This window comes from Protopterus annectens, chromosome 5.part1 (genome assembly GCF_019279795.1).
Source record: "Protopterus annectens isolate FY-2018-M chromosome 5.part1, PAN1.0, whole genome shotgun sequence".
Taxonomy (NCBI): domain Eukaryota; kingdom Metazoa; phylum Chordata; order Ceratodontiformes; family Protopteridae; genus Protopterus; species Protopterus annectens.
In genome coordinates this window covers 744,605,744-744,628,547 of record NC_056736.1, presented here as the reverse complement: position 1 = coordinate 744,628,547, position 22,804 = coordinate 744,605,744, and the positions used below count along the sequence as shown (strand labels likewise).

Genomic DNA, 22,804 nt, shown 5'->3' with positions numbered 1-22,804 from the left:
AACTACCGTCCCATCAGTCTGACAAGCCTTATCTGCAAGGCCATGGAGCGTATTATCATGGAACTTATAAACAAAGACATTGGCAACCTTCAAACACTGGACCCCACCCAGTTTGGGTTTGTGAAGGGCCAATCTTGTCTCCTGAACCTGATTGACTTCTTTGAATCAGTCTCCAGAGCCATGGACAAGGGTAAGGTGGTCCACACAGCCTATCTAGACCTTGCCAAGGCCTTTGACACCATCCCCCTCTCTGGAATCATAGATAAACTTACTAAGTTGGGCATTAATCCCTATGTCACCCAATGGATTGCTAAATGGCTTACTGATAGAACCCACACTGTAAAAGTAGCCGACTCCAAATCCAGCTCCAGACAAGTGACAAGTGGAGTACCTCAGGGTTCAGTCCTGGGGCCGCTCTTGTTTGGCATCTACTTCTCTGAAGTACAGGTCAACACTAAGGGACTCTGGCTAACAAAGTTTGCAGATGACTGCAAACTGGGAGCCATTATTGAATCCCCAAATGATGTGGATACTCTACAAAAGGGCCTTACAGAAACAGATGCTTGGTGCCAGAGCCATGGGCTCAAGCTCAATGCCAAGAAATGTATTGTTATCCCCTTTGGGAAAAACATGTATCCATGAATTACCATATAGGTGGAAGTACACTAAACACAGAAAGTGTGATAAGAGACTTAGGGACACAGGTGAACAGTGGTCTCACCTTCGATAACCACATCGCCACAACAGTCAGGAAATCCTTCTATGTGGCACACCTCATCACGAAGGGCTTTTCATCCAGAAAAAAGGAGGTCATTGTCCCACTGTACTCATCCCTCATTAGACCCATTATAGAATACAACACCCCATTTGGTATGTACCTCTCAAGACATCTGCAACAACTGGAAAGGCCTCAGAAATACCTCACTAAAAGAATCACAGGCCTAAAGCAGATGGCCTATGCTGACCGCCTTAAAAAACTCCAGCTATACTCTGTCGCATATCGTCTACTTAGAGGCGATCTCTGCTTAACATACAAGGCCATGTCAAACCCAGAGCTGTTGGGCATGCTACACTTAAAGAAATCCCAACCCCTCAGAGCCACACACTCCAGGGATCTAAACCTTGTCATCACAATAAACAAAACATGCTGGAGGGATAGGTTCCTGACCCAGAGACTCCCCAGACTCTGGAATAGATTGCCCATACATGTCAAGCAGAGAGCCTCTTTGGACCTCTTCAAGAGGAACCTTGACGATTGGATGGGAGAAAGGAAATTCACCCCAGGGATCACGTCAGTCGCCCTGCTAGACAGGGGTCCAGGAAAGTAAATAATGTGGGAAGAAATAGCCAGGGATTTGTTATGGCTAGGCTTGTATAGGCCCTAGGGCTGATAGCCTAGTACCAACCTATGAACCTATGAACCTGTGAACTTATGTCCAGTCGGACACTCCCGGTCAACAAATGTAAATAAATAAATTAATAAATAAATAAACGTATTAGCTCAGCATCCTAACATTACCCATAATTCCCACGTAGAAACATATTAGCCCAGCATCCTAACACTACCCGTGATTCCCACGAATGGCACACAAGCTCACTGCATCACTACTACTTGCATCGTAGGGTTTCTCATGGTCACCTAATTGGTAAGAGCGGACTGAATAACTTTGTTCCCCATAGCAATTTCTCTTTATAGTGGCTATGATTTTAATGACTAACTACTCTGCCCTAGATCCAAGCCAATATCATATGTGCCTTCCATGGAATAGTGCACTTCCCTGAGGTGATTGATACACTAGATTGCACCCACATAGCCACTAGGGTCCCATTTGGGCCACGGATGGGAGAGGTACTGCAGTATGAAGGGTTACCATTCCATTAACTGCCGGGCATTGTGTGATGTAGGTGGCTGCATACCAAATGTATTAGCGCAGCATCCCAACATTACCCCTGGTTCCTATGTACAAACATATTAGCTCAGCATCCTAACATTACCCATGATTCCTATGTACAAACGTATTAGCCCAGCATCCTAACATTACCCCTGATTCCTGTGTACAAACGTATTAGCCCAGCATCCTAACATTACCCCTGGTTCCTGTGTACAAACGTATTAGCCCAGCATCCTAACATTACCCCTGGTTCCTGTGTACAAACATATTAGCCCAGCATCCTAACATTACCCATGATTCCCATGCAGAAACATATTAGTGCAGTATCCTAACATTACTCCTGATTCCTATGTACAAACGTATTAGCTCAGCATCCTAACATTACCCATAATTCCCATGTAGAAGCATATTAGCTCACCATCCTAACATTACCCATAATTCCCATGTACAAACGTATTAGCCCAGCATCCTAACACTACCCGTGATTCCCACGAATGGCACACAAGCTCACTGCATCACTACTTCCTGCATCGTAGAGTTCCTCATGGTCACCTAATTGGTAAGAGTGGACTGAATAACTTTGGTCCCCATAGCTATTTTTCTTTATAGTGGCTACAATTTTAATGACTAACTACTCTGCCCTCATGTGTCCTCTTTCTGTTATGTTTTCCAGATGACACAGGCTACCCATTTGAATTCTAGCTAATGATGCCAGTCCATAATCTGCATGGGAGTGGTTTAACACTGCCCTGTCCCAGACACACAAAGTCATTAAGTGAGTGTTTGTCCTGCTCAAAGCCTGTTTTCACTGCCTGGATGAGTCAGGTAGGTCCATCAGTATGACCCTGATACTACACGCAGAATGCTTGTTTGCGTGTGTGTGTGTGTGTGTGTGTGTGTGTGTGTGTATGGGTGAATGTGTGCTTGTGTCCGTGAGTGCACTCAGGTTGGGGTGGGCTCTGTGCGTGCGTGTGTGTACATGTTTGAGTGTGTGTGTGTGTGTGTGTGTGTGTGTGTGTGTGTGTGTGTGTGTGTGTGTGTGTGTGTGTGGGTGAATGCTTGAATGTGTCCGTGAGTGCAATCTGGTTGGGTAAGGCTCAGTGTGTGCGTGTGTCTGCGTGTGTGTGTTTGTGTGCATGAGTGTGCATGTGTGTGTTTGTGTGAGTGTTTGTGTATGCATGAATGTATCAGTAGGAGGGTTGTCATGCCTCCACACTCCCCAGACTAACAAGCAAATCCTTCAACATTGGAGGGCACACACTAGACACCAGGTTTAACTTTTTATATCATGACTTAAAAGCAGTTAAAAAAGTTTTGCAGCATGAATGATGTGGGGTTGGGGGGAACTAGACTCTAGAGGTAACTCTTTATATTGTGCTTTACACTTAAAAATTAATAGAACAAAGTCTTGCAGGACAGAAACACTAGATACCAAGGATAACAATTATAGCATGCCTTAAAGATGCTTAAAAATTAAATGAACAAAGTTTTGCAGCATGAAAGAAGTGAGGTAAGGGAAAACTAGACACCTGTGATACTCTATATAACATGGCCTAAAGGCACTTAAAAATATTCAGACTCTGTACCCGCTCTGCACCCACTCTGAACCCACTCTGTACCAGCTCTGTACCCACTCTGTACCTGCTCTGTACCCGCTCTTCACCAACGCTGTACCTGATCTGTACCCGCTCTGCACCCAGTCTGTACCCACTCTGCACCCAGCATGTACCCGCTCTGTACCTGCTCTTCACCAACGCTGTACCTGATCTGTACCCGCTCTGCACCCAGCATGTACCCGCTCTGTACCTGCTCTTCACCAACGCTGTACCTGATCTGTACCCGCTCTGCACCCAGTCTGTACCCACTCTGCACCCAGCATGTACCCGCTCTGTACCTGCTCTTCTCACACGCAGCATGTCAGTTGCATCACCAGTAAACATCAGGGATGCTTCTAAAATCTTACCTAAATCACTGAAAAAAATTAAAGTAAAAGCAGGAGGGAGAGTTTTGTACCCTGCACCCTTGATATGCTTGTCAAACAAGAGCCTTAGCATAATATGCTAACCAGTTAGTATAGCAATTTGTTGTTATACAACAAGAAGTGTGAAGCTCTAATGCCTTCCTGGCATTGCTCAGTGACTGCAGTCGTCCACGAGTTGCAAGGGAGAGGACATCTATAAGAGGCGACAGCAGGAGCGTTCTGTAAAATTAAGGATAATTGAGAAGGATGATGGTGTCTCCATGTGGGTGGATGGTTTGGTACAAAGCCAGGAGGAAAGCTGGACAGCACCAGGGAAAATATTTAAACTATTACTGGGGCCAGAGTAAAAAGTTAATAGAGCAACAGGTCTAGCATCAGGATGCACTTTACAAGAAATAAGAAGATTGAAACTCTGCCATTATTGTCTGACTGTAAGGATCTGTGATTTATGGAGAGGGGGGTAAGAAGGGACATCAGGGTGTTGTGTCACCTGGGGGGTACAAGGTATGTTGGGGTATATGGGGAATGAAGGGGGGTGCCTGTGCCAACACAATGCATGGGACACCAGTTTTGACTAACACAGGAAAATTCTGATTTGAAGTCACTGAAGAAAAAGGTGATTCAAAGAAATGTAAATTATCCAATAATGAGGTCTTTCCTCGTAGTGGCTAACATGTCTCTGAATCTCATTTTTTTCACATCAAGGGAACAGTCCCTTTTGGCTACAGTGCTTACTACTAGCATTTGGGTTATTTCTGAATCCCCAGGCTTGTCTCTTTTTCACATGGTACAGGATGCTGGCACCATTGAATATGCCATCTACACAATGAAAACAATTTTATGTGCAGATGCATTTGATTTTTGTCTGTCTTTAATTGATTTTATATATTTTTAAATGTCAATCAATTTTTTACTCTTGGTTAGCAACTCTATTTTTTTTTTCTCAGTCATGTCTATATTTCATTTGCCATGATTCAATATACTGTTAGTATAGCTAAAAGAACTTTCAACTTCACCCCGAGGATCACTCCAGTGGCTCTACTCAACAGAGGCATTGGGAGCTAAGGTCAGATGGTATGATGCAGGGTAATCCTATGGGCTAGACTTGTAAAGGCTCCAGGGCCATTAGCCTAGTACACACCTATGAACCTATGAACCCGCACCCTAATGTGCTGTTCCAGACACATTTATTTTCAGAGCCCAGCTTTTATAGTGCAGAGACTGTTTTTATCTGCAGTATATGAACGCCTGTGGCTTCTAACAAAATATGGCATGTAAAACATTTTTTCTTTTTTTCAGCTTCAGTAAGTATTAAAGAAATGATTACTTAATTAGCTTATAGTTTAAAATATATCAGTGTAAAACTTGAAACTGCTATATTAACTCTTTAATTGGAGTTGTGATCATCATATCTTAATTGTACTTTCTAATACATGTCTTGACACTAGGTAATGAATGAAGAATTGGAGTTGTGATCATCGTATCTTAATTGTACTTTCTAATACATGTCTTGACACTAGGTAATGAATGAAGAATTGGAGTTGTGATCATCGTATCTTAATTGTACTTTCTAATACATGTCTTGACACTAGGTAATGAATGAAGAATTGGAGTTGTGATCATCGTATCTTAATTGTACTTTCTAATACATGTCTTGACACTAGGTAATGAATGAAGAATTGGAGTTGTGATCATCGTATCTTAATTGTACTTTCTAATACATGTCTTGACACTAGGTAATGAATGAAGAATTGGAGTTGTGATCATCGTATCTTAATTGTACTTTCTAATACATGTCTTGACACTAGGTAATGAATGAAGAATTGGAGTTGTGATCATCGTATCTTAATTGTACTTTCTAATACATGTCTTGACACTAGGTAATGAATGAAGAATTGGAGTTGTGATCATCGTATCTTAATTGTACTTTCTAATACATGTCTTGACACTATTTAATGAATGAAGAATTGGAGTTGTGATCATCGTATCTTAATTGTACTTTCTAATACATGTCTTGACACTAGGTAATGAATGAAGAATTGGAGTTGTGATCATCGTATCTTAATTGTACTTTCTAATACATGTCTTGACACTAGGTAATGAATGAAGAATTGGAGTTGTGATCATCGTATCTTAATTGTACTTTCTAATACATGTCTTGACACTAGGTAATGAATGAAGAATTGGAGTTGTGATCATCGTATCTTAATTGTACCTTCTAATACATGTCTTGACACTAGGTAATGAATGAAGAATTGGAGTTGTGATCATCGTATCTTAATTGTACTTTCTAATACATGTCTTGACACTAGGTAATGAATGAAGAACTGGAGTTGTGATCATCGTATCTTAATTGTACTTTCTAATACATGTTTTGACAACTAGGTAATGAATGAAGAATTGGAGTTGTGATCATCGTATCTTAATTGTACTTTCTAATACATGTCTTGACACTAGGTAATGAATGAAGAATTGGAGTTGTGATCATCGTATCTTAATTGTACTTTCTAATACATGTCTTGACACTAGGTAATGAATGAAGAACTGGAGTTGTGATCATCGTATCTTAATTGTACTTTCTAATACATGTCTTGACAACTAGGTAATGAATGAAGAATTGGAGTTGTGATCATCGTATCTTAATTGTACTTTCTAATACATGTCTTGACACTAGGTAATGAATGAAGAATTGGAGTTGTGATCATCGTATCTTAATTGTACTTTCTAATACATGTCTTGACACTAGGTAATGAATGAAGAACTGGAGTTGTGATCATCGTATCTTAATTGTACTTTCTAATACATGTCTTGACAACTAGGTAATGAATGAAGAATTGGAGTTGTGATCATCGTATCTTAATTGTACTTTCTAATACATGTCTTGACACTAGGTAATGAATGAAGAATTGGAGTTGTGATCATCGTATCTTAATTGTACTTTCTAATGCATGTCTTGACACTAGGTAATGAATGAAGAATTGGAGTTGTGATCATCGTATCTTAATTGTCCTTTCTAATACATGTCTTGACACTAGGTAATGAATGAAGATGGCCATACTTCAAGTATCCGGGATAAAATTTTAACTATTGTTGTGAAGCCAGGCTGGAAACAAGGCACAAAAATCACTTTTCCAAAAGAAGGAGACCAGGTAAGATGTTCAAAGCAGGAATGTGAGCCCACAGTATAGTGCTTGCCATGTTGTGTTTTTGCTTATGACTGGTTGTAAGGACCCCATTTCTAATGAGTGACAGAGATCTGACATGGTCCTTGAGATGCATAAAAACTAAAGCATTTATAAAACGTTACAAGTAAATGGACAGCAGTGTAAGATCTGTAAGGTAAAATATGTTGTAAAAAACAGCCACAGAGAATTTTTTGGATTATACGATCTGGAAATACATTTGCATTAAGTTTTCCTGCATAGAAATTTTATTTATATATTTTTTTATTAATTCAGTGAAATGGACTGATCCAAAGAACCTAATCTAACTGTGACTCAGCAGAGGAATGTTTCTACTGTAATGAATACAGAATATAAATGCATATAATCATATTATGTACAGAGTGCAGGTATACATGCCAGTCTCTAAACAATTATATAGACTGTTATTTGGTATAAAAATCTTTCAGATTGTCATTTGAATTGCCAGTAAAACAAACAAACACTGCTAATTTATGCAAATTATTTCACAAATGTATAGTAGAATAAATGGTTGCTGTTTGCATATGGTGACTCAGACTTAAGGTAAAGAAAGAAAGAAAGCTATGACAGCTATCTGCCAAAAAAGTACATTTTACTTTTGATGAAGAGGTCATTTTAGTTTAATGGGAAAGTTTTCTAAATCAGGAGTATGAATATCAGGATGAAGAAAATTCCGTGGTCTGGGGCCAGTGACTGGAGATACTGTAGTAACAGGAGTAAATCTGAAGTTTAGACATTTTAAGTCAGTTCTACAATCAAAAGGAAAAGCAGCTGGTCTGTGTCGGCACAAGGGTGTGTTTCATACTGTAGAACTATAATTACTGAAGAGACTGGTGCACAGCAACAGTTATCCCACTCCACAAAGGGAGAGCCATCACTGATCCCGGGAACTATCGACCTATTAGCCTGACGAGCCTGGTTTGCAAGGCCATGGAATGTATCATCATGGAACTCATAAGCAAAGACATTGGTAACCTCCAAACTCTGGATCCCACCCAGTTCGGGTTTGTGAAAGGCAGATCATGCCTACTGAACGTGATGTACTTCTTTGAGGCAATCACCAAAGCCGTAGATGAGGGTAAGGTGGTAAACACAGCCTATCTTGACCTCGCCAAGGCTTTTGACACCATTCCCCATTCTGGATTTATAGCTAAACTCACTAAACTAGGTATAAATCTGTACGTCACAAGATGGGTTGCCAACTGGCTCACTGACGGAACCTACACTGTAAGAGTTGCAGACTCCAAATCTGACCTCAAACCAGTGACAAGTGGAGTACCACAGGGTTCAGCCCTGGGAACTCTCCTGTTTGGTATCTACTTCTCTGAAGTACAGGCTAACACAGAAGGCCTCTGGCTAATGAAGTTCACAGATGACTGCAAACTAGGAGCCATAATTAAGTCCCCAAATGATGTGGACATCCTACAGAAGGGCCTTGCTGAGACAGATGCCTGGTGTCAGAGCCATGACCTCAAGCTCAATGCCAAAAAGTGCAGTGTCATCCCCTTTGATAAAAACTCTGTACCCATGAACTACCACATAGGCAGCAATCTACTTAACACCGAATGTATGATAAGAGCCCTTGGGACCCAGGTGGACAGTAGTCTCTCCTTTTATAGTCACATCGCCACAGTAGTCAGGAAGTCCTTCTACGTGGCACACCTCATCATAAAAGGGTTCTCATCTAGGAAAAAATAGGTCATTGTTCCCCCTCTACTCGACACTCATTAGACCCATTATAGAGTACAACACCCCTTTTGGAATGTACCTCACAAGACATCTGCAGCAGCTGGAAAGGCCACAGAAGTACCTCACAAAGAGGATTACTGGCCTCAAACAAATGCCCTACACTGACCGTCTCAAAAAACTCCAGCTTTACTCCATAGCATATCGCCTACTCCAAGGTGATCTCTGCCTAACATACAAAGCTATGTCAAACCCAGAGCTGTTGGACATGCTCCACTTAAAGAAATCCCAATCCCTCTGAGCCACATGTTCTAGGGACCTAAACCTTGTCACCACAATAAACAGGACATGCTGGAGGGATAGATTCCTGTCCCAGAGACTTCCCATACTCTGGAACAGGCTACCCATCTATGTCAAGCAAAGTTCTTCATTAGCACTCTTCAAGAAAAATCTTGATGAGTGGTTGAGAAATAGGAAATACACCCTGGGAATCATTTCTGTGTCTCTGCTCAACAGTGGCACAGAAAAATAACTTTCTTGGGTGGCATAAGCCAGGGAACCTTGTTGGCTAGGCTTACATAAGCCCTTGGGCCGATAGCCTAGTACCTACCTATGAACCTATGAGGAATTCTATAGATCAAAGAGTAGGAGATAAAGAATGATCCATGGAAGATAGATGGCTAACCATTTGCTGAAGAAAGGGCAGTACAGTGGTGTTCCCTTGAGAGTGTGAGATGGATAAAGTGATATTGTCTGAGCAGTTCTTAGAATTTATTAAAAATTCCTTAACTGGGGTAAATCCACTGATCCACTTGGACCTGTTTCAGGTTCAGACCTGGAGCATTACAAAAACTGTAGTGTTAGTGAGTCAATAGATAGTATACTTGCATTTAGTGCTGGAAGATCACAATGCTGTGGGTTCTATTCCCACATGAGGTGCTTGGATTGGTTTCCAGTACTAACTCTGTAATATAGTGTAAGGGGTGTCCTGTCCTTCAGATAAGATGTTAAACTAAGGTCCTCTCTGCTTGAATTGATCATAGCTCAGGTGGGTGTAAAAGATCCCAGGCTACATCCTGAAAAAAGAGTAGGGGAAGTGTCCTGACAAATTTCCCTAAATCAGCATAAATAACCACCTTGGGTCTGCCCTGAAAAGAGGACACTAATGTAGTGGGACTAACCTGGTCAACAAAGAGTAAGTAAACAACAGTCAGTGACAAACAATATGAAAACAAAGAAGCCCTGTGTGATGATGTGAGGTATTGCCAGCTATCAAAATACACAAAAACACGAAAAACGAACTACTGAAACCGCCAAGAGCCAAGGCTAAAAACTGCTGATTTATTTAAAACGTTAAATGAACCACGCTTTTCATCCTACTCAGTTGTAGGACTTCATCAGAAATACAATATGTTCATTAATTACAGCCTTTTATAAACTTCGCGCCAAGCAGTATCTCACGAGAATCATCCTTTTCTTAAAGTGAGATACAGTGATTAACAATATTGACAGACATTAAAATTCTTTATAGATTCAATAAATCCACAACTTAAAAAACTTCAACAACATTGTTATAATCATAGGTTCATAGATAGATACTAGGCTATCTGCCCTAGGGCATTTATAAGCCTAGCCAGAGTGTATTTGGCTTCCGCCTCCCTTTTAGATTAGCCTACTGTGCCTCTGTAAAGTAGGTCACAGAAGATACCCTTCTTAAGATTAGTTTACTGTGCCTCTGTCTAGCAGGGACACAGAAGAGATCCCAGGGGTGAATTTGCGATTTCTCATCCACGCTTCCAGATTTCACTTGAAGAGGGTGAGCGAGGGGCTATGTCTAACATGAATTGGGATTCTATTCCAGAGTGAGGGGAGCCTTTGGGAAATTAATCTGTCCCTCCGGCATGTCCTATTTATTTTTGTGCTGAGGTTTAGGTCCCTGGAGCGTGTAGCTCTAAGGGACTTGGATTTTTTGAGGTGGAGCATGTCCATTAATTGTGGGTTTGATGTGGCTTTGTACGTCAGGCATAGATTGCCTCTGAGTAGGTGGTAAGCAACTGAGGAGAGCTTAAGTTTCTTTAGTCGAGCTGCATAGGACATCTGTTTGTAGCCCATGATCCTCTTGGTGAGGTACTTTTGGGGTCTCTCCAGTTGCTGCAGGTGTCGGGTAAGGTACATCCCAAAAGGGACATTGTATTCAATTATGGGCCTGATGAGTGATGAGTAGAGGGGCACAATGACCTCTCTTGATCTAGATGCAAACCCTTTCGTGATAAGGTGGGCTATATAGAAGGTCTTTCTAACCCCTATATCACAAGATGGGTTGCAAACTGGCTCAGAGATAGAACCCACATGGTCAGAATCACAGGTGCCATGTCCGAATCCAAACCAGTTACAAGTGGTGTCCCACAGGTCTCAGTTCTGGGACCTCTCTTGTTCGGTTTATACATCTCTGAGGGTCAGGCTAACAAGGGGGGATTATGGCTGACAACATTCGCAGATGACTGCAAACTGGGGGCCATAATCAAATCTCCAGCTGACACAAGCATCCTCCAAAAGGGTGTCACACAGACGGATGCTTAGTGCCAGAGCCACGGCCTCAAGCTAAATGCTAAAAAGTGCATAGTCATCCCCTTTGGGAAAAACAAGGTGCCCACAAATTACCACATAGGTGGTAATCCATTAAGTACGGAAGACGTAATTAGAAATTTGGGGACCAACATAGATAGTAATCTCTCCTTTGATATTTAAGCTGGTAAGCTTATTTATGATGCCTGAGTGGGGTATTGTGTCAAAGGCTTTTGCGAGGTCCAGGTAGGCTGTGTGGACTACCTTGGCCTCATCTATGGCTTTGGTAACTGTTTCAAAGAAATCAACTAGGTTTAAGAGGCAAGATCTGTCCTTAACAAAGCCGAATTGGGTAGGGTCCAGTGTCTGGAGGCTCCCAATGTCTTTGTTTATGAGTTCCATGATAATACACTCCATAGCTTTACAGACCAGACTAGACAGGCTTATGGGGCGATAGTTTATGGGGTCCGTTGTGGCACCACCTTTGTGGAGTGGGACCACTGTAGCTGTATGCCATTCTTTGGGTACATATCCTGTAGTAAGGCTAAGTTTGAACAGTGACTTAATGTGAGGGTTCAGTTCTTCTTGGAGTTCATGTAAGACACAGCCTGGGACACCGTCCGGTCCCATAGATGCTGTGTTTTTTGCTTTGGAGGGGGCAGCTTTCATCTGTGCATCTGTGATGTCAAGGAGGTTACATTCAGTTGGGATAGGCATTTGCTCCTTTGGGGGGAAGGGGGGGGAGAAGTTTGCGCTGAATCTGTCTGCGAGGATGTTGGCTATGTCTGTAGGTTCGGTATATTTTGTACCGTTATGCAACAATTCAGAGCATATCTGGGAGTTTCCGCCCATGTTCCTGACATAACTAAAGAAGGCCTTGTGATTATCTTTAGTGTCTAGGGCAATTTTTCTTTTGAAACTGGCCTTTGATGATTTTATGAGGGATCGAAGTTTCTTGCTAATACTGATCAGAGATGCCTTCCCTTTTTGGGATTTTGCTCTGTCATGTAGTAGCTTCCTTCTTCTGTTGTATAGCTTATTTATGGCCGGGGTCCACCAGACCGGTCTCCTGTTTTTGGAGGACTGAGTCTTGGTTTTATTTGGGATAGCATGATCCATGCATTCCTGCAGGTGCTCATAGAATGCATTTGTAAAGGATTCTGCGGATTGGGCTGTATTATCCTCTGGACCAGGGGCTTTGAAGGATTCCACCTCAGTCTTGAGAAGTGCAAAGTTGGCTTTTGAGAAATTCATTACAGTGATTTCCTTGGCTGGGGGTGGGGACGGGATATGGATGTCCAGGGAAATTTGTTTATGGTCTGATCTTGCCAATGAGGGGTTTACCTCTGGTGTGGAACATAGAGTCCCCATGTTGGTGATGACCAGGTCCAATATGTTGTTCCCTCTCGTGGGAGTGGTGACCAGTTGTTCCATTGTGTTTGAGTTTATAAATTCAAAGAACCATTGGGCGAGGGTGTTTGGGCTTGAGTAGTTTTCCCAGTCAATGTTTGGGTAGTTGAAGTCACCCAATAACATAGTGTTTGGAGAGACCTTCATATTCTCCAGTGTTCTCAGGAATGCCAAGTGGGGTTCCTGTAATAGGGAGGGTGTTCTGTAGCAGGCTACAAACTGAAAGGCAGTTTTGCCCACTGTTAGTTGCACATGGATGGTTTCTGATGCTTCGTGCAGTGCCACTAACCTGGAGGTGTAGGTATCTTTGATGAATATAGATACTCCCCCTCCTTTTGTGCTTCGGTCCGAGTTTTGGGGCTGAAACGCATGGTATGAGTTATAACCTGGTAGTGCTGGGGTGCTCTCAGGAGCCTTGAACCAGGTTTGTGTTACTGCACAGACATCGATTTTCTCCATACTGAGGAGAGCCTCGAGTGCATGCATCTTGAAGTTTAGACTTCTGGCATTGAGTAGCATTACCTTTAGTTTTTTTATCCTTGGGTTGTCTATGGAGGTGGGTTTGTCCTTTGAGCCTTGCCTAAAAAAGGCACTATGGGGGTGGCAGGAGCCTTGGCCTGTATATGAAAGCCTAAGGGTGACAGGTGCAAGCCGTCCCTAGTGAAGTAACGTGGCTTGTCTAGCATGTCATCCCAGGCTGACATACACTGGATCACCTTTGAATGACACCAATACTTTACCCAGTTGTTGAAACTGATCATTTTGTCTTTATACTGTGGCATCATTCTTGGTGAGGGCAAGATGCTACTCAAGGTCAGGGTCATACCAGCCTAGGCTACATGGTCAGAGAGCTCCTCTATGTCTCTTTTCATGTAGTCCAGGGAGGTACGTCTCAGGTCATTCACACCAGCAAGGACACTGACGGAGTCATACTTGTACTTGCTTTGGAGTGACCTGAGTGCTTGCATTATGTGGCGGACCCTGGCACCCAACAGGCAGCTTACAGTGACCTTCTCCTTGTTCAGTCTGGTGAGTGGGATGTCAGTGTGCCGGACAATAGAGTCCCCTATAACAAGTGTATTTGGTGTGTTGTTTGGCCTTAAGGGCTGTGACTGTGAGGCACACTGATTTTGTGAGAATTGTGATTCGTGGGTATTGTTGATGGGTGGCTGTTGCTTGGATATCTGCTTAGGAGGTCTTTGCTGTTTAGGCATATTTTTATTTAGAGCCTCCGAGTATGTTTTTGTGTTTATGTGTTGGGTATGCAGATGCAATAGGTCTGTGTGAGACTGGATTTGTGGTGTGGGTGGTTACCTTTTCCTCCTGACTGACTGTGCCAGTCTTGGGTTGAGAGAGCTCTACCTCCAGTTTGGCTGTGTAACTGCATCTCTCACATGTATTAGAGTTTGTTGGAAGGAGGAGAGGGTTGTCTGTGTACATAAGGCAGTTGTAACATTGCCTCAAAATTCCCAGATTCACCAGCTGGACTGGAGAGTAACCTTGAAACTGACCCTTGGACATACCAGATTAGTAAAGGGAACTGTTTTTTTATTGATCAGATTAGGGAAGGGAACTGATTTTTCACTTGATCAGGAAGGACTAATCGGGAGCCTAATACTTATGAGAAGTCAAGGAGGGTGTAGTGCTTTAGTTAGTTAGTGTTTCCTTATAAGAGCTGAGCAAGTGCAGGGCTTTAGAAAGATAATAGAGTTGTTACTTTGTGAGTTTGAGCAGTTCTAAGGGAAAAAGTGAAGAGCAGACCTTGTGGAGCCTGGAATAGTTTAAACCTGTTTAGGTGGCACTGCCCGATGCTGCTCAGTGCGCAAAACCACGCAAAAAAGAGAGTTGTAGGGTTTTAAGAGAGAGAGAGAGAGAGAGCTCAAGGAGTTTAGAATTGACCCACAATGGCCAATAAAACTGCAGCTTCTAGGTAGTAACCACTCCTCCAGGGACAGGCAAGCTGTTCAGTGTTAACCACTCCCACTGGTGAACACAGAGACTTCCCTTTAGCCCAAGCAAGCACTGGTCTTCTAGAAACTTCCAAACAGTCCAGAACAGCAAATCTGTAACTGAATTTTCTTAACTTTCAGAAAGTGGGAAAAAAGCAAGATTTTTTTGTTTTTTTTTTCTTTTTGTTGTAGTTTAAATGTAGCAGAGATACACAAGCAGCGAAATAATCACAACAGTGCAATAAATGACCCCACACTTGAGTGCTAGGCCAAAATCAGGTAAAATGCAGTTTTTTAGAGAAAAAAACGATTTTAAATTAAGTGCAACACAGGAAATGCAGTAAACAGGCTCTAGATGTGTTCCAAGTACTGTTACTGTTACAGATGTAAACTTTAGCAAGCCGGAAAATGCCAAAAAGTAGGCGGCAAAGCAGTAAAACTTAACAAAAAATCAGAAGAAAATACTTAAAATCACAAAAGTGGCTCCTTTTCTTCTCTCAGCGTTTTCTCCCCTTGGTAGGTGCTTCAGCAACAACTAGCAAGCCTGAAAAGATGCCAAAACCACGAGGCAGCCGGGTTTTAAGAGAGACAGATCAAGGAGTTTAGAATTGACCCAAAAGGGCCAATAAAACTACAGCTTCTATGTAGTAACCACTCCTCCAGGGACAGGCAGGCTGTTCAGTGTTAACCACTCCCACTGGTGAACACAGAGACTTCCCTTTAGCCCAAGCAAGCACTGGCCTTCTAGAAACTTCCAAACAGTTAAGAACAGCAAATCTGTAACTGAACTTTCTTAACTTTCAGAAAGTGGGAAAAAAGCAAGATTTTTTTTTCTTTTTGTTGTAGTTTAAAGGTAGCAGAGATACAGAAGCAGCAAAATAATCACAACAGTGCAATAAATGACCCCACACTTGAGTGCTCTTTTCTGCAGCATCGGAATCGCTTAAAATGAGTGAATGAATAAATAAATTCACGTTACATAAATGTTTGCTTACACTACTATACCTTGTTCTAAGCAACATTTTTATTTTTATTTTATTCTAAGCAACGTTTTATGCAGATGATGACAAAACAGTTATTTTAGTCTATCGTATTTATATGAGTGTGTTTATATCCATGTACAATCTATATGTACATGGCTCGATGAGCCTATGTTTCTTTAACCTACGGTCCTCTTACCATACATGAACAATCTGTGAATTATGTGTATTCAAATATGTTATATATGAATTGTTCTTAAACTACTATCAATATTAAACAATTTTTTATGTAAGTGCATATGTTAAAAGTCATTGTAGATATTATTTTACTCTTAGGTCATCACCTTTCTAAACTTCTGAGTTTTAATAAACACATTATGGAACATTTGTCGTTCAGACCTGGGTGCATATATGCATTGAGTTTTATTTGCCATAATAATTCTATTTTCTCTAATAATAAACTTGAAGGACCCCCTCTTACATCCTGAATGCCTTGAAAAATTATCTTAAATTTGAAATTATGATCAGGGAAAGAAATTATATGCCTAGCTAAAGCACTGTCGACTTTTTGCTGAGTGATGCTTCTCAAATGCTCAGATACTCTGTCTCTAAATCTACAATCTGTTTTTCCTATATAAAAGGATGGACATATTTGACATTTTGCTACATAAACCACCCCTTTAGTGTTGCAATTGAATCTGCCTTTTGTGATGATTCTACATCCATTGATGTCAATATTACAACCTAAAACCATTAAATGGCAGTAAGAGCAATTTCCACATTGCATCATACCTGTGTTTTTCAAAAATTGAGTTTTTTGCTTTGTAATATTTCTTTGAAGCTATTTCCTTTTCTCCAAATTAATTTAGGCAGAAAATTAAATTTTGAACCTAGACTAACATCATTTTTTAATAAAGACCAATTTTTTGTTATGATTTCCCTTATTTGACAGTGATCTGAAGAAAAATTCATGATGCATGCCAAACTGAAATCAATAGGTCTGGATGGTACACCACTTGGGTCTGATTTTCCAAAACTGTGAGCATCATTTGATTGTTCCCTATACTGTTTTTTGTTGTTCAAGTATTGGCACATAATACCCACTTGTTCTCTTGAATGTTACTTCTTGTGTGATTTCTTCTATTAAATTAATAGGATAAGCCCCATTAATGAACATTTTTTTCAGATTAAGACATTCTTCTTGAAATTTCTCATTTGTAGTTATCATTCTTGCTGCCCGAACCAATTGACCTTTTAACACCGAACGTTTTTGGTGTGATTGGTGGGCACTTGAGAAATGTAAGAATTTATTCGAATAAGTCGGCTTCCTGTAAATGGAAGCTTTATATTGTTTTTGCTGTTTGTTCTTGATTAATTTCACATCTAAGAACACTATAGACATGGTTTGAAAAGAGTGAGTAAATTGTAAAAAATCAGATGACCCATTCATCATAGCTAACAAATCAGTAGCTATTTGTGCCGTACCTTCGATGACCATAAATATGTCATCGATAAATCTCCCATAAAATCTGACCATATCTTTAAATAAATCATTGACAAAGACATGTACTTTCCCAATAAGACATCACTAAATTAGCATAATTTGAGCCACAGGGTGAACCCATGGCTACTCCTTTTTTCTGGATGTAAAATTGTTTTTTGAATAATATAAAATTATAAGATAAAATTATATCTAGAATTTCTTGTACTAAAAAAATTTCAGCTTCTGGAGCATTTTTGCCGCATTCTCGCTGTCACCCATTCTATTCCTTGCTGGTGAGGAATGCTGGTGTATAATTCCTTTACATTTATTGTCAAAAAATTATACCTCTCTTCATAATTAAAATTATTTAATCTATTTAAAAACTCCCAAGAATCTTTGAGGATCCATTGTTCGTGTGTCACGTATTTCTTTAATATAAAGTCAACAAATTTGGCACATGCATAAGTAGATGAATTTCTTCCATCTACTATAGGTCTGAGGGGCGGGTTCTGAAGATCTTTATGTATCTTCGGAACTCCGAACATGTATGGAACTTTAGGTGACAACATCATTAAATAGTTGAACGTATGCAGATCTATTCTTGCCTCTATAAACAATTTGTTCAGAATTTATTACATTTATGTAACGTGAATGCATTTATTCATTCACTCATTCTAAGCGATTCCGATGCTGCAGAATTGATTGTAACAGTGTTGTTGAAGTTTTTTAAGTTGTGGATTTATTGAATCTATAAAGAATTTTAATGTCTGTCAATATTGTTAATCACTGTATCTCACTTTAAGAAAAGGATGATTCTCTTGAGATACTGCTTGGCGCGAAGTTCATAAAAGGCTGCAATTAATGAACATTTTGTATTTCTGATGAAGTCCTACAATTGAGTAGGACAAAAAGCGTGGTTCATTTAACGTTTTAAATAAATCGGCAGTTTTTAACCTTGGCTCTTGGCGGTTTCAGTATTGCCAGCTATGCCAGGAGAAGTTGGGCAGTGGATGTGTAACATACGCCAACATAGCTAGCCAGAGTATTATAAAGAATTATATGTAATTTGTATATCAAACTGATTTGTACAGGTGCTTATGTTGAAAATGCATTTGTAAAGCTGCTTGGGTTAAAAATGTACCAACAGTGGGTTATGCTGGACAGAAAATATATACAGACTGTATTGTAACTGTTGAAATGTGAATATATTGTAACAGAGAGTTCTCGAAGAGAAAAAGTTAATCTCAATCCAGCTAACTTTGAAAATAGTCTGAAATTAAATTACCTGGTTTAGGCCATAAAGATGGTATCTTACAGTTCTGATTGCAGCCAGAAACCAAATGTCTGTGAAAATCAGGACTAGGAGTCCTACTGTATTCTCCTTAGGCATAAACTAATTGCTACCCTCAAAGGGTGGATGTTTTTTAAGTGTTTTTTTTTTTTAGCTTCCAGATGCTGTAACACATCTTAGCAAAGCTCTATGTATGTGTATTATGTCACATATGTGGTAGATTCTGGTTCAGATTCTAGTACAAGGGGAAGTTTGCAAACCAGATTCAGATGACCAGATGTATGTGATGTCATTCTGTAATCCAGCACTGAAATAATATTTTAATAATAGATGAGACAGAAGTTTCAGGGCAGAAGAAGGACCACTCACCCACGTCATCTTGCCTTGGTCTAGTAAGTGAACTAGGCAACAGTAATTCTTTAGATCAGTCAGGAAAATATAGTGAAATTAGTTAAGTATTTTTCTGTATCTGTGTAAATTTTGCCATCTGTGTTATTTTTAATATTTCCTACACAACACTCTCCCACATATGCAGAGGCCCTCAACAAAAGCATACCCAAACAAAAGAGACCTCTGAGGCATAAACACAGGCAAACTCCACAGCCCACCACACCACACACCACACATAGTCCACACATCTGTGTCTCACAGCCACTAAGGCCTAAACATAAACCCAGCATATTAGTCATAGGAGACTCCATTGTGAGGCACACAGATGTGCCCCTCACCAGCCTGGATAAGGAGAAACCCATGGTTAGTTGTTTGTCGGGTGCCAGAATCCACCATATCACTAGTGCACTGAAGTCTCTCAGCAGTTCCTGTTATGACTCTGTCATAGTCCATGTTGGTGTGAATGACTTGAGATGTACCTCCCTGGACTATATGAAGAGAGACATGAGTGAGCTCACTGAGTATGTGTCCCAGGCAGGTGATGGAGCTCACTGAGTGTGTGTCCCAGGCAGGTGATGGAGCTCACTGAGTGTGTGTCCCAGGCAGGTGATGGAGCTCACTGAGTATGTGTCCCAGGCAGGTGATGGAGCTCACTGAGTATGTGTCCCAGGCAGGTGATGGAGCTCACTGAGTATGTGTCCCAGGCAGGTGATGGAGCTCACTGAGTGTGTCCCAGGCAGGTATGTCCCTCACCTTAACCAGCATTCTACCATCACCCAGAATGATGCCTCAATACAAACAGAAAATGATTGACTTTAACAACTGGCTTAGTTTCTGGTGTCATTCAAAGGGGATCCAGTACCTGACAGCCTGGGATGACATGATTGACAAGCCACGATGCTTTGCCAGAGATGGCCTGAATCTATCGCCCTTGGGCTTCAGGCTCCAGGCAAAGGCTCTTGCCTCCCCCATACTGCCTATTTTAGTCGATGCCATGAAGTCAAAACTACCAACATGAAAATTTCATCAAAACGTAAATTAAAGGTCATGCTGCTAAAAGCTAGGAGTCTAAACCTGAAACTGCACTCATTGCAAGCATTCTTAACCCTGGAAGAAGCTGACATTTGTGCAGTCACAGAAACCTGGTTCAAAGCTGCAGAGAGCACCCCAGCCATACCAGGTTACTCATCTTATCATTCATTCAGACCCCAAGCCGTGGGCAGCAAAACAAAAGTTGCAATATATATAAAAGACATACACAACTCTAGGTTGCTCAAACAGTATGATGCACAGGAAATACTCCAGGAGCAGTTAACAATTAACAAGACCCCTATTCAAATCATAGGTAGCTACAGGCCTCCAACTCTGACTCAAGATGCCCTCTCCACCTATCTGGATGTCTTCGAATCTATCAAGATTCAACCCTTCACCCTGATCCTGAGTGACTTTAACTATCCAATCATAGATTGGAAGAAATACTCATGCAAAAACACAAATGTCCAGAGATTCCTTGATTTTGTCAATGCAAATGCCTTGGACCAGTTGGTTGACACCCCCATAAGAGGTGAAAATATCTTGGACTTGATGTTAACCAACAAGAGTAACCACTGCAGCACCCCTACAGTGTCATCATCCCTGGTAAGATCTGACCACAAAGCAATAATTTTCGAAGTCACCATCTCCCCTGACCCCTCCCTAACTAGGGTCAAACAAAAAACTTCTCCAAAGCTGATTACAACTTCCTGAGGGAAAGCATAAACAGCTTCACTGCCCCCTCCCCTCCACAGAAATGGGCACATATGTCCAAATTTACAACAAAGTACTATATGAGCATTTATATAGCTGCATTGAATCAGGAATACTAGACAAAATGAAATCATCCTCCTGAAGTAAGAGTAAACCTGTCTGGTGGACATCTGCAATAAATAAACTCTATAATATAAGACAAAAATTGCTGTCCAGGATCAAGAAGGAGCAGGTGCCTAATTGGAAGCACTGTCTTCTTAGCCTGAACAAGCAAATAAGAGCACTAGTGAAATCCTCCAAAGCAAACTTCGAGTCCAACCTGGCCACATCTACTAAAGACAATCATAAGGGTTTCTTCACATATGTCAGCAATCTCAAGGGAAGTGCCCAGATATGCTCAGAACTGGTGGTCAAGGACATCACATACACAAACCTTGCCAACCTGCTGGCACTCAGGATCATTGAAAACTTCACTCCTCTGCCCCTCCCCATCAGTAAAACAGGACATCCCCAGTCCCTGCTCCCTCCCCTTATCTCTAGGGAGCAAGTCATCACTGCCCTCTCAAAGGCAAAAAATACAGCCTCCATGGGACCCGATAACATCCTGGGCTGCATCCTACATGAACTCAGGCAGGAACTTGCAGCACCATTAGGCACCCTATTCAACCAAAGCCGGAGTACTGGCTTCATCCCAGCCGGGTGGAGGACAGCTACTGTCATCCCTTTGCACAAAGGTGGAGCATCCAACGATCCAGGAAATTATAGACCCATCAGCCTAACTAGCTTGATCTGCAAGGCCATGGAGCAGATTATCATGGACCTCATTAACAAGGACATTGGCAACCTTCAGACACTTGATCTGACACAGATTGGTTTTGTCAAGGGGAGGTCATGCATGTTAAATTTGGTAGACTTCTTTGAGACAGTCAGAAAATAAAACAAGGACCAGCACTTGACTCTGTGAAACAGCCAACCACAAAATGAATTGACCTAGGTTTCGTCTTTATTCAGACTTCTTCAGAATACTAATAAAACCAATGACAACCATACAAACTTAAATAAGAAGCAAGTCATGAAATCATTACTTAATTGATTAATTTACATTCATCTTACTTAAAGTGAACTGAACACACTAATACAATTGTAGGTAAAAAGTACTGAATAGTAAATCATATGCAGTACTAGTTTAAAAACATACAATAAATAAACATTAATGAAATGCACTAATTATAACCCCTTTATCCAAGAATGTGTTTTAATTTTAAAATTGGGGCAATAGTGATGTAATCATTAATGCCAGGGGATACCATGGCATTCAATTTCAGTTGCCACCTCATTTCACTGATGTCAAGGCGAAGATCAAGGACCTTGCCCTGTACATCCATAACCACTTGTTGAATTACACAAAATTTAAATGTATGCCCACTATTCGATTCAATGTGTCTGTACAATGCATTAGTTTTTTTCTTTAATCTTATATCTGACAAATGCTCTGTAATTCGGTCTCTAAGGGCTCTACTAGTTTTACCAACATAGTATGCTGGACATTGACCACATTGTGCTAAATACACCACATGTTTGGTGTAACAGTCAAAATGTCCACTGAGCCTAATAGAAACACCAGCCACATTGAACTTAGAATTTGTAGGACATACCAGATGACACACACTACATCTACCACATTTAAAATTCCCAATGTGCCTCCCAGTGGAATTGCAAACATTGCAACCCTTCTCTAACAATTGCTTAAATGATTTTGCCTTTCTAAATACACATCTAGGAAGGCTACCTAGCTTTTCCCATACCAACTTATCAAGTCTAAGTAACTTCCAATTGTTGAACACTATATCCCTAATATAAGGTGCATCAAATGAATATGTGGTAATGAAATAAATCCCACATTCCTGACTCTCCTTATCAGCACTATTCACAACTACTTTACTGAGTTCAAGTTGGTTATTGACCATAACAACAGTATCATTCATGCCCATCATTGAGGGTTCATTATTCAATCTACTCTTTAATAATGACCAATATGTACCATCTACTCTCTTTCGCTTAACTTCATCTGCTATAACCTTACACATACTTTCAGGATATCCTCTCCTTATGAACATGCCCATAATAAATTCTACCTCCCTCAAACAATTCCAACTCGCCACTAGTCATCCTGGCAGCCCTGACCATCTGGCCTTTGACAATTGCTTTTTTCTGGTGGTCAGGGTGCC

At 40.9% G+C, this 22,804-nt stretch overlaps 1 protein-coding gene across 1 annotated transcript in view; it reads left to right on the top strand.

The window, feature by feature from the left end:
* Nucleotides 1-22,804, top strand: part of DNAJB13 (DnaJ heat shock protein family (Hsp40) member B13) — a 696,140-nt gene that overhangs the window by 199,237 nt on the left and 474,099 nt on the right. Inside the window, exon 5 of the mRNA XM_044073379.1 lies at nt 6,909-7,022. Within this exon, the coding sequence (XP_043929314.1) occupies nt 6,909-7,022 (114 nt within the window). The remainder of the gene's footprint in view (nt 1-6,908; nt 7,023-22,804) is intronic.